This window comes from Panthera leo, chromosome B1 (assembly GCF_018350215.1).
Source record: "Panthera leo isolate Ple1 chromosome B1, P.leo_Ple1_pat1.1, whole genome shotgun sequence".
Taxonomy (NCBI): Eukaryota; Metazoa; Chordata; class Mammalia; order Carnivora; family Felidae; genus Panthera; species Panthera leo.
The window spans coordinates 40,429,951-40,442,683 of NC_056682.1; the positions used below are offsets into that span (position 1 = coordinate 40,429,951).

At 36.4% G+C, this 12,733-nt stretch overlaps 1 protein-coding gene across 2 annotated transcripts in view; it reads right to left on the bottom strand.

The window, feature by feature from the left end:
• Positions 1 to 1,170: 1,170 nt before the first annotated feature.
• The window catches only part of VDAC3 (voltage dependent anion channel 3), a 14,827-nt gene continuing 3,264 nt past the window's right edge, over positions 1,171 to 12,733 (bottom strand). Inside the window, exons 2-10 of one of the 2 annotated variants that reach the window (XM_042934732.1) lie at positions 12,100 to 12,168; positions 11,348 to 11,397; positions 10,093 to 10,095; positions 7,740 to 7,892; positions 6,850 to 6,902; positions 5,050 to 5,277; positions 3,617 to 3,767; positions 2,144 to 2,201; positions 1,171 to 1,695 (exon numbers count right to left, since the gene is read on the bottom strand). In XM_042934732.1, the coding sequence (XP_042790666.1) occupies positions 1,604 to 1,695; positions 2,144 to 2,201; positions 3,617 to 3,767; positions 5,050 to 5,277; positions 6,850 to 6,902; positions 7,740 to 7,892; positions 10,093 to 10,095; positions 11,348 to 11,397; positions 12,100 to 12,166 (855 nt within the window). In that variant the 5' untranslated portion in view covers positions 12,167 to 12,168 and the 3' untranslated portion in view covers positions 1,171 to 1,603. The remainder of the gene's footprint in view (positions 1,696 to 2,143; positions 2,202 to 3,616; positions 3,768 to 5,049; positions 5,278 to 6,849; positions 6,903 to 7,739; positions 7,893 to 10,092; positions 10,096 to 11,347; positions 11,398 to 12,099; positions 12,169 to 12,733) is intronic. The other variant, XM_042934733.1, reaches the window with a different exon arrangement.

Consider the following 12,733-nt stretch of genomic DNA (forward strand, 5'->3'; position numbering starts at 1 on the left):
TCAAGTGCTCAACAGCTACATGTGTCTAATGACTACCATATGAGACAAGGCAGACACATCATTTTCATCATCACAGAAAGATCTACTGGGTAGTGCTGCTATGGAAATATTTATAGAAGTAGACACAAAGATATTCAATGCAGCATTATTTATAAAGCAAAAAACTCAATACAGTAAAAAGGATAATAGTTCAATAATATCACATTTATAGTCAAGTATAATAAAAAAACATGAGACAGATCTATATGAACAAACATAAAAAGAACTCTGATATGTTAAATTTAAAAGTATATTGTGGGGCGCCTGGCTGGCTCAGTTGGTTGGAACATATTGACTCTCGATCTTAGGGTTCTAAGTTCAAGCCCCACATCACATGCAGAGATTACTTAAAAATAAATAAACAATAAATAAAATATATTGCAAAACAAGATGTGGATTTTAATATTATATACATATATTTATGTAATCTCTAAAGACACTGAAAAGTATCTGCAAAGATATACATCGAACTGTTAGAAGTCGTAGAAGAAAGAGGGACTGGAGAGAGGAATGCAAATTTTCACTTTTAATGTCTAAGCTGAGTGAATTTGTTGCAACCAGCATATACTGTTTTTAAAAAAAGATGTCAAAAAGAGTTCTATTTTTGGAAAGGACAATATTTACCAGTAAGCCCTGAAGATATTCTAATATCTAGCTCTAGCCTACTCATTCCTTTTCCAAACTGGTATCTCCATTTTTGGGTTATCATTTCTCTAGATCCAGTAATCGAAAGCACTTTCCTGAAGCCCTGGGAGGAGCTGCAGACGTGCCTCCGCCTACCAGTGTCCTCCCGACAGCATTTCCCTTCGCCCGTCTTTCTGCCCACTCACCACCCCCGCCCCTACTCTTCCTCAGCAGCTTTACTAAACTACCAATATGATCCTGCTTTAGTGCGATAGGAAGCAAGCACCCCAACAAAGGCGTCCAGCAGAACAAAACTGTTTCACTCCTCAGCCTGAGTGCAGAGGAACAGTCAGAGCCGTAAAGACAGATGGAAGGGACAGGCAATAGCACAGACATTCCAGACATACCACTTTAGACCTAAATCCCATCACCTATGAGAGTATTTTTCAAAACAAAACCTATCACACCAAATATAAGAAAACCATCACTAGCAAATCAGATGAGCGATTATGTTCCAAATGTGATGGGTTTATTTTATTTTACTCTGATGCAAAACCAAGGATTCCACTACAGCACAGAGACCAATATATTAAAAGGTCATGAAAAAGTGGTGTGGGACATGCAGGACGTGATGTACAAACTGGAGGATTGGGTCATTTCCTTTGTAACATGACACTACATTGTCGCTGAGGAACACATTTAAAATAACACTGTGGAACTCAACTGAAATGTGGCACAAACATGACAACTTCCAGGCATGCCTTCAAGTACCTCCCTCAGGATGGACTTGCGATCTCTAGACTTCAGTGTGGGGAGGATTACAATTCTTTGGAAGAATAAAAAGTTCACTTTTGAAATTTCACAGAAGAATTTTAAGGCCAAAACATAGTGGGTTCTCTTCACCTCCAGGGACAAATCGGATGCTTTACTCAAAACCACATTAAGCTTCTAGCTCAAATCCCAACCCAACCTTGTGACCTCCTGCATTGAAGTTCTTTCCGTCGATTAAAGCTGATAGGGTCAGTTTGACTCCTAGGAAGAAGAAAACACCACAATCACTCGTAACAAGTATTACAATAAGCTTTTCATTTTCTAGAAACAATGAACATGGGTGGAATCAAGGGCATGGATTGCAGCTGGGTGTAAGAGTTACAAGTATTCAGGTACCACTAAGTCAATAGGGTTACCTATAATCATTTGATCTGCAATGAGCAAAGCACAATCACAGCAAACTTTATTTGGAATTCAGGGTTAAGAATAATGAATGACCAACCAAACTCACAAGCCACAGTGACCTGGTTAGAAATATAGAATTATTTTTTAAACAAAAGCACTTGATCTGCTTTACTTTGTATGAATAACCAATTGTTACACAATGGACTGAATCAACCTACAGTTGATTGTAGGTTTTATAGGTTATTTTCATTATTTTCCCATCATCTCCTACCCCACATCCAATGTTATTAATTCCTTTACTCACCTGGTCGAAGAGTCTGAGTATAACCCAGTCCAATCAGGCTGGCATTATTTACTTTAGCCTAAAAATTAGGAGATGAAATAGAAACAGTTAGAAAACAACCAACTTCATAATATGTAAGTCCAGTACAAGCACCATTTCATGCATCGGATTTCCAAAACTAAAGCACCTTCGGGTCAATCTAGAATTACTGGAACTGAAAATTTAATTAATAAAAATGTAAGTCTCTTCAGTTAATAGGACTGGGAGAGACAGTAGGGACTTTGAGAATGCATGCTTAAAGGCCTCAAACAAATTTTTTAAAACACTGTGCAGCCAGGTGTGTCTGGGTAGCTCAGTTGGTTAAAAGCATCCGACTCTTGTTCGGCTCAGGTCATGATCTCACAGTTTCCTGAGTTCGAGCCCCACATTGAATCTGCACTGGCAACACGGAGCCTGCTTGGGATTCTCTCTCTCTCTCTCTCTCTCTCTCTCTCTCTCTCTGCCCCTCCTCCAAAATAAACATTCATAAATGGAGACACCTATTGACTTCCATTTTGATTGTTAGAATAGGAGAGCTTGTTTGGACACAAATACAAATTTTCAGTGTACCACAACCAATTCCAAGTAAATTTCTGCTCCATACTTCAAAAAAAAATTTTTTTTAATGTTTACTTATTTTTGAAAGAGAGAGAGAAACAGAGTGTGAGCAGGGAAGGGACAGAGAGAGGGAGACACAGAATCCTGAGGCAGGCTCCAGACTCTGAGCTGTCAACACAGAGCCGGATGCGGAGCTCAAACTCATGAACCACAAGATCATGACCTGAGCCAAAGTTGGACATCTAACCAACTGAGGCACCCAGGCACCCCAATAAACTTAAAAAAAATAAATAAATAAAACACTGTGCAGCCAAACACCCTGGTGTACTGAGTTCTTCGAGATGCCAGTTTACAACCTCTGACAGTAGTTAGAACATAAACTCTGGTGAGAGAAGATCTGGGTTCAAATCTTGACAATGCCTCTTACTGTGTGACTTTGGGCAAGTTACCTGACCTCTCCAAGTCTCAGTTCCCTCATCTATAAAATGGACATGAAGATACTACTCACCACAAGAGTAGCTGGGAGGACTAAATGAGATACTACACATAAAGCCCTTAGTATAGTACCTGAAATTGAAGAGCTCAATTAGTGTCAGTATTAATAAGAATTACTAAGAGCCACAGGAATAGTAATCAAATCCCATGAATTTACAGATAGGAAAATTTTGAGGCCAAAGAGATAAAAATGACTTGAGAAGGTCAGACAACAGCCAAATACAGGAGGAACTAGGACTAGAACCCACATTCCAGGACGTGAGGTGTGATACTCTTCTCACTACACAATGAGCGTCTCACTGAAGTTAATGGAGAACATGTGTACAACAACCATCTCACAACATTCATTTACAACTCAGATGAAGCCCTAAGAGTAGATCCAATCTCGTAGCACATTCTTACAGATAGAGAAGTTCTACAGTCCAGCTTGTATTTAGCAGCGATGCCAAAACGGGTATTGTTACTGCCAGCCGTCCAAGCAAGGTTTATTGATGTTTCAATCTTCTCATTAACCTTCTGGTAGATAGACCCTCCAAATTCAGTGCCGTCATTCCTATTTTCATGATATAAGAAAAAGTCATAAACATCTAGCTAGTACCACTCTTATGACATGGAAAAAATTCTAAGACTAACTGGACAAGGATCTCACTTTGCAACTACCTATTTTCAGCAAACTTCTAGTATAAATGACTACCAAACAAAACAAGGAACTAAATCCAGTTACGTAATTTATAACCATCTGATTAAAATGTAGTTAACATCTGATTCATTTACTCAGCTCCTCCATACGAATTTTTTAGACAAAATTCAATTATGAAGGCAGACGCCTCTAGTAAATATGATCTATAAGTCTTTGAGATGTTCAAAGAATTTAGAGACCTAAAAGTGGAGTTCAATAAGGATTCTGCAAAATAAATAACAAGAAGAAAGCCAATTTTGAACTTCATCTGAGACACAATCCTACCATCAGAAAGCACCCCAAACACAATACCTAGGGTGTATTTCTCTAGAGAAGTGCCTACATTATTGCTTCAAAGCATCCCAGAACTTGGTCCCTACTTTCCATGGTTTTCCTGATAATACTGCTTCATCAATTTTAATGCCACTGTCTATACCATTGCTTCACTTTATTTCAGTGAACTGGAATATCTAGTGAAGGGCAATCTATACCACTTGAAAAACACCTAGCTTATCCTTTGCTTTTTCTTCCTGGAATAGTACAGTGCCCAGTAGGCCAAGACATTAAATACAATTTAAAAATTCAAATTCATTTAACCAACAGGATGCAGCCTACAAAATTGAATCCAGGATTGCTTTGAGGACTTCTGCTTCTTCTGAATGCAACAGGGGTGGCTGGGTTCTGACTGTGAGTACCTAAAACCTCAACAGAATTACTGGGGATGTTCCAGAATGCTCAGGTCAACTGAGTGGTTGCTCTTCATGATCCAAATAACAGATCTACTTCCAGATACTGACAAGCTAAGTAGGGCACTAGAGGAAGCAGAAGAGTCTCCAAAGGATCCCTTTTATCAGGAGGTGACCACGTCCTGGGCTCTCTCCAACCCAGTGGTTCTTGTATAGATTCTAGACCTTCCTAAAGTTTGGGGTACAGGCTGAGAGGCCAGTTACTATCAGCAGCACAGCACAATGCACCAAGTGCCCTAACCTCTGGCAATGTTTTGCTGACTAGGAAAATTAGTACAGTGAGGCTGGATGTCCATCAAAGCACATTAAATGCAGGTACCTCATTTCTAACTTTCTCAGCATGTTAATGGCTACCATCTTTTTGGGCAACTGCACTAGTACTAAAGGAGGAGTGAATTATAAACACTCACACATGAGTGTGCAGCTGGAAGTCTGCGGCCTTATAACCCAGAGCGAAATTATTCTGTGACAGTTTGGATTTGGCTGTGTCGAAACTCATCTGATAGCCAGCAAGCCAACCTTCAAAGGCTAACACAGCCCAGCCATAGATGGTTGGTCCAGAAAAATCTATATCAACATTGCTGCCGAGACTGAAACATTCCCGCTTATAGGAGGCCTTCAATTTTCCACTCTTCTTTCTGTAAACAGACAAATAAAAACAACACAATGAAAACAACATGAGTTTCTACTACTGTCTAGAAATCTTTAGAGTAAGAAAGATCCCCTCCTTCCCCCAATGTAAATATTATTTTGGTAGATGGTATACATATAGTAAAATTTCAAATGACTTAGCTCTACAAATATAATTTTGTTAGGATTATAAATACATATACAATTTTTATCCATTCTTCACTTTAAGTACAAATGATAGGATATTTCATGATTAATTTCACAAAGGCATTAACAAAAGTCTAAAAAGGAATAAGATATTTCAGTACCGAATTAATAATCTGAATACATATGTATTCATGAGAAGCCAAATCTCTTTAAATGTTTTTAAATGCCCAAATGCTATAAAACGTAACACCCGACACACTTAACTTCTCAAAAAGAAGTGTTATTTTTTTTTTTTTAAGGGTAGAGTGCTTTAGTAAGCATATTTATTTTCCTTAAGGTGAGTGTTTTCTCCCTGGACAATAAATATCAGATGGATGGATGGAAGAGAAGTATACATTTTTGAAGGACAGTACCGAAAACAAGAAATTGGTTCTTTTTTAAAAAAAAAAATTTTTTTTTAACGTTTATTTATTATTGAAAGACAGAGAGAGACAGAGCATGAATGGGGAAGGGGCAGAGAGAGAGGGAGAGACACAGAATCTGAAGCAGGCTCCAGGCTCTGAGCTGTCAGCACAGAGCCTGACACGGGGCTCGAACTCACAAACTGCGAGATCATGACCTGAGCCGAAGTCAGACACTTAACCGACTGAGCTACCCAGGCGCCCCAAGAAATTGGTTCTTAATAATCCTGTCGTCTTCTAAGCAGGCTTCTTCTGAGAGTATTTACCTGGAAGATAACTGAACTGTGTGGCAGGAATGACACACATGCTGTCACAGCTGAGGAAAAATGTCATTCTGCCTTTATCTAGCAGTGGCCCATAGGAAACAACACCATGCCCATTTTTCAGATGAAGAAACTGGGGCAGAGAAGCTGGGGGATTTTTAAAGGCCAAGAAAGCACATCAGTAGCAGAACTACTGTTTATAGTGTTCCAACGCCCGGAGATTACAGTTATTCTTAGGAAATTAACTTCTCAGCAAAATACTACATGAATCAATCTTTAGAAGAGCTTAAGAAATATCTAGTCTCAGGGTGCCTGGTTGGCTCAATTGGTAAAGTATGTGATTCTTGGTCTTGGGGTTATGAGTCGGAGCCTCAGGTTTGGTGTAGAGATTACTTAAAAATAAAATATTTTAGAAAAAAAAGAAAGAAAAGATCTAGTCTCAAGCCCGTCTATAGCCTAAATTTTTCCTACTATGTGCCTCCTTGGACCAGCTTTATATTTTTGTTCATCTGTTCAATTTTCAAATCAAAACTTTACTCTGCTTCAAGGGAGTCCTCCTTTCTCTTTAGTACATACACAAGGTCTCTGGGGTTCCTAAAAGCAACCTCCTACGTTCTCCCTGCACCTAAACTTTTCATTGCAATTCCCTGTTCTAAAGCTCTCTATCTCTACAGACTACAAAAACAGAAAATGGGGTTTGGATAATTACCCTGTGTTCGGTACAAATATGGTATCAAGAGTCAGTTTCAACCCTTCAGCCAACTGAAAAATAAAGATTTAAAACGAACAATTAGTAATTTTCTATTCTTCTTTTGACCTAAGAAAACAATTCTAAAGTTTTATCTAACTTCCAAACAAAAAAAGTCATTAAAGAAAGCCAAATATTAAATTATTTAATAAATTACCTCTTTATTCTTCCCTGTCTCCTTCCCCTGTCCCCTTATTCCCAGGCTTCATCATGATTCTCTCACCAAAATACAGGTTTAAGTTGTAGGTCAAATCTATTACAGCCAATAACATTAATTGCAATAAAAAAAAAAAAAATTCCAATACAACCAAATAATCTTGATACACTCTTAAAATTACTGTAATGAGATAACCTGACATTTAACAAGCCAACCTAAGTAATTTATTCAGCTATACATATATATTACTGATACATGATGATGTTCATATAGACATACCTCAAAAAATAGTGTCCTGTACAAAGCAAATATTTGTATGTGACAAATATCTGCTGATAAATTTTTCTCCTTAGAAACATTACAGAAGTTAGAAACATTTTTCTACGGAGCCAATTTTGCAATGATTACAAAATAAAATCAAACAAAATCACTATAAATAGTCTAGTTTACCAGGAGAGGCTCAGTTATAAGTAGAACTGGTCAGAACCAAGATGTAATGTGATAATTATGTACTCACAAACAACGCTTCACTTTCTAGAAATGTAAAATATACCAGAGAAGGCCACATGCAGAGAAAAAAATATGGCTACTATATAGGTTATAAGATCTCATTCATGTTGTATTTGGGGTTTATAGATCATTTTATCTGCAAGATAAATTTAACCTAAAAGTAATTTCTAATGCGTTCTTTTACCTTATTCTCCAAAGAGATTTCTGTTCCAAGAGTGTTATCTGTGTTCCATTTCTGAGTGAAGGTAAGTCCATAGTTACAGACCTTATATTTGGTCTCTAGGTTGCCTGACGCTTTTCCTGTATCAGTGTAAGCATGACCAGAAGTAGAAAATTCCTGATAAGCAAGAAAAATAATTACTTTAAAAACAGCTCATCAAACAAAAAATACTCATTTCAGAAAGTAGTGTTCAATGCATCGGAAACCAATATAGTTTACTTTTTATCATAACTTATTTCCTGCTTTCCTTCTTTCCTATTTCTAAAGTTTAACAAGTTTCAGATCTTTCCATTATTCCACCTCTCTTATTGATATTTCTTGTTCAATATACTCTCTTACTAAAATGGAAATCTTAAACTCTCTTTTTTAGAAAAGAAATATCTTGGGGCACCTGGATGGCTTAGTTGGTTAAGCGTCCGACTCTTGGTTTTGGCTCAAGTCATAGTCTAAGGTTCTTAAGTCCAAGTCCCACATCGGGCTCTGTGCTGACAGCGTGGAGCCTGCTTGGGATTCTCTCTTGCCCTCTCTGCCCCTCCCCTGTTCAAGTGCATGTGCCCCTGGTCTCTCTCAAAATAAATTTAAAAAATAATAAAAATAAAAGAGAAATATCGTTACTGAAAATAAATTCCTTTACCAAAAACACAAAAATATTAAATCTTGAACATTTTACTTTCATGACCTGAAAAAGCTTATTCATTCTCTATCATATGTTTCAAACTATTAGTTAATTTTAACGTCCTTAAAAATCCCCAAACACTAGAAAGGACTACCCTATCCTCTTCAATAGAGTCAAAACTTCATTGCATCAAAATAATTGTTTTTAATTTTTACTGTGGTAAAATACACCTAATTTACCATTTTTAAGTGTGCAGTTCGGTGGCATTATTAAGTACATTCACACTGTTATGAAAACTTTATTGCTTTGGTCCACAAAGCTATCATATCTGTAAGGGGCTCCTGGATGGCTCAGTCAGTTAAGTGTCCAACTTCAGCTCAGGTCATGATCTCTGGGCTCAGGTCATGATCTCCCAGTTTGTGAAATCGAGCCCCACATTGGGCTCTGTGCTGACAGCTCAGAGCCTGGAGCCTGCTTCAGATTCTGTGTCTCCCTCTCTCTCTGACCCTCCCCTGCTCACGTTCTGTCTCTCTCAAAAATAGATAAACATTAAAAAAAAAAATTTTTTTTAACTATCTGTAAAACTTTCGGTATAAACAATTTCAATATTTGTAAGTATGTACCCATTTTTCACAACAAAATGTAATGTTATAACTTGTCCCTTTTTCTCCCTTCTCCTCATCTACCTTTTAAAGTGTTTTCTATCAAATAGTTACTATGAACATCTTGAAATATATCCTCCTCCCTCAGTAGGTGTCCTTTCAGTCATATGACAATGAGCAATAGGAAATAGATCTCCTTCTAAAAGGAAGCAAACAGTCAACACCTGTCACTGACAATCTATGAACTGTCGAGAAAAAAACCTTCTGATTGGCCCTGTTTTTAGAGTGCATTTCTGAAATACTGCCAACAGTAATGAAATGCTGCCAGCCCTGAGCAGTTCTGTTTCACTGCCTGCAATATGAATCCTCCCTTTACCAAATACCCTGCTCCCCACATCTAGTTCTACAGGCTGATGAGACAACTGGGAAACTATGATCTGTTTATCAACACCACGCAGGAAGTTTTCCAAGAGAGTATCATGCTGCACATTTTAGGGCAAGGTCTCAGTACAAAATGACAAAACACTAGTCATGTTTAGAAGTCTACACAATTATTTAATGTGACTGTTGCTTTTTTTCAGTAGATCCAGCTACCCAGTGTTTTCTTTTTTACATACACCTCTCATAAACTTGAAAGTATAGCAAATATAAACCTCAATTTTAGTGTTAGAAAAACTTCACACACAAACCTACGGTAAAAGTGTATTTAGTCTACATTTTTTCCCTGTTTATCATCATCATTTCTTACTTTGAAAGTCTCTCAAAAGTCTAAAATACCAGATGTACAAATCTCAAAGAAAAGGCCAGAATTTTTCTAAGTTAAAAAATTAGCATTGGCTTACAACTGCTTCAGTTTTTCTCTAATTTCATCATTAGAAGGAACAGTGCAAAATACATTTATAACATGCATTTAACGTCTACAGCTCTATAATAAATAAGCAACAAAACTACCATAAAAATGCTACTGTTAAATAGATGCCATATATTAAGTACAATCTGATATCTGATTGGAGCAATGGATGAAATTCATCCTAAATCAATACCAGAGACCAAAAGCAGTCATAAAAACAAGCACACAAATATGCTCTGTTTTTCTTACCATCTGAATGAACAGTCCCACACCACAGCCGCATGAAAGGGAGATAAAATTTTAGTCGATGATTTTTGCAACACAAACCTAATTTGAGCAAATTCTGAAACCCTATTCAAAGTGAGTATAATTTTTCCATTTTAACAGAATCATATAACAATACGCCCATCCTAGTAGGCAGCTGCATATGTATTTATTTACCACTAGAAAACCCAGGAAAAAAATGATGGTGACAAACCAGGATTACATGGAGTATGAGACAAAGTATCATATGAATTCCACATGCCTCTAGCCCTTTTAACTAAATCATTCTATCCAGAAATAAAATTCGCACTGGTTTCAATAGGTAAATACTAAAAAGAGATGCTGCCACTGAGGAGACATCAGAGAATAAGGTGAATGTAAAGCTAATTCATTTGCCAGATTTACTGAATAAAAGTTCTGGTTAATAACACTTTGAAAATATGCCTATATCCTTTACTATATAAATAACTTCCAGTAAAAAAGACTTTATGAACATCAATAAATACAGTAGATTAATCCTCTATATGCATTTTATTTCTATATTTGTTTTGACTAATCATGAAGGGATAGAGGCTAAAGTTAATTTGTTTTTGTAAGAGGGCAATAAAACTTGCATAAACTCATTATAATGAAAGTATTTAGTAGCCATACACGTACTCATGAAAGTATAAAGATGTGATATATGTCCAAAATACATATATATTTTATGTCCTGAGAGTAAGATTCAGCATATTCTTATTATGGCAAACACAAAGGACCTCCCCCAAAATTCAACCTGGATTGTCTATGGGCTACAGGGAAGATGCTCACTGAAATCTGAGAATATGACAAAACTGTAGGTAAGATAGCATAGGACCAAATGTATGCTGATTCACACAACTAGACGAAACACTTTTAAACAGGTTCCTTTAGGTTAATTATGCTACATCTATTAAAAATATATTGGGGCGGGGGCAGGGTGGCTCAGTCAGTTAAGTGTCCAACTCTTGATTTCAGCTTAGGTCATGATTTCAAGTTCATGAGATCAAGCACTGTGTCAGGCTCTGCACTGACAGCACGGAACCTGCTTGGGATTCTCTCTCTCTGCCCCTACCCTGCTTGCGCTCTCCCACATTAAATAAATAAATGTTAAAAAATATATATATCTGTATCTATATCTATCTATCTATATGTCTGTCTGTCTGTCTATCTATCTATCTATCTATCTATCTATCTATCTATCTATGTCTTGGGTACTTACCACTCCACTACAAGACTTGGTTCTCAGGTCTATTTTGACCATGCCAAATCCTAGACACACACAAAAACACATTAATGTATAAAATGTGACATTCGCTCCAGTTTTTACAACTTAGAAATTATGAAAATGGTCCTTCCATATGGAAAATACACAGTATTCTCATTAGGTGAGAGTTCCATAAAAACAATTATAATGAACTAAGTATAATTTTTAAGCCCTCAAAGAATAAAAATTATCAAAAAGTGTTATGCTTATAAAAGTATAAACTTAAATAACTATACTAATTAATAAGAAAAATCAAATGTATATAACAAAAATTAAAAATTTAAAGATTAAATTTTAAAAACTAAAAATAAATGTCCATTTGGAATCAAAGAATGTTACTCCAAAGAAGTCAAAAGTTGTGTCTTCACACTCATGAAAATTAGAAGGAGGAAAAATGTAGTCCCCACTTTAATTTTCCCCAGGGCTAGCCAGGAGAGACATAAGTATTACAGATTTATATTACTTCACCTTACAGCTAACATTAAATATGCATAATACATGCATGTGTATATGTATATAATAGCTTTTAATGCTTATAAGGGACTCTACCTCTAAAGAGTCAAGTCTAATAACCTGTTGACAGTTATCCCCTTAAATCTTACAAAGTAGATTAATGTTAACCTTATCTTACTAGCACTATCTTGCATATAGTAAGCATTCAACACCAACCGTGACCCAAAATTGGAAATTTACAGTAGCATTCTTACCGTATCCTTTGTTGAAGACATCCTTGGCAGCCTTTCCTAGGTCACAGTAAGTTGGTGTGTTACACATATCTTATAAAGAAAAATGAGGACAAAGGAATAAAAATAACCATTTAGTATTTATTCACCCACAGTCCTTGTATTTAGTCCTGTGAGAAGAGGTATACACTTTTCTCTTCCTTTGCATCATTAAGGCTTATACCCTAATGCAAGCAAAGTTAGGAGAAGGCATTCTGCTCCTTTACAAAGAACTTTTCAGAACGCTGGAGAATAAAAGGGTTTTTTCGTGCAATTCACAGAGGTCATCTTTCTGACTGCATTTCAAAGAAAAGAAATTTCTCACAGGCTGAAGGAGATGCTGTGTTAAATTGGATTTTATAATATATGTATTATATTATATATATTTTATATATGACATATAAAATAAAGCCTAAGAGCCACATAAAGTGACAAGGTAAAATTGTTTTAAAGAACTGTAAGAACAGATGCATTAAAAATCTTCAAGGTGAACAAATGTTCACCACTCTGAATTTGCCACTCTGAAATTCAGCTCTTAAAATAAGAATTACCACACTAATTGAAATGTATTCTTCCAGAATATGTCCTCTCTCAAAGCTTTTAAAAATAAAATTATATA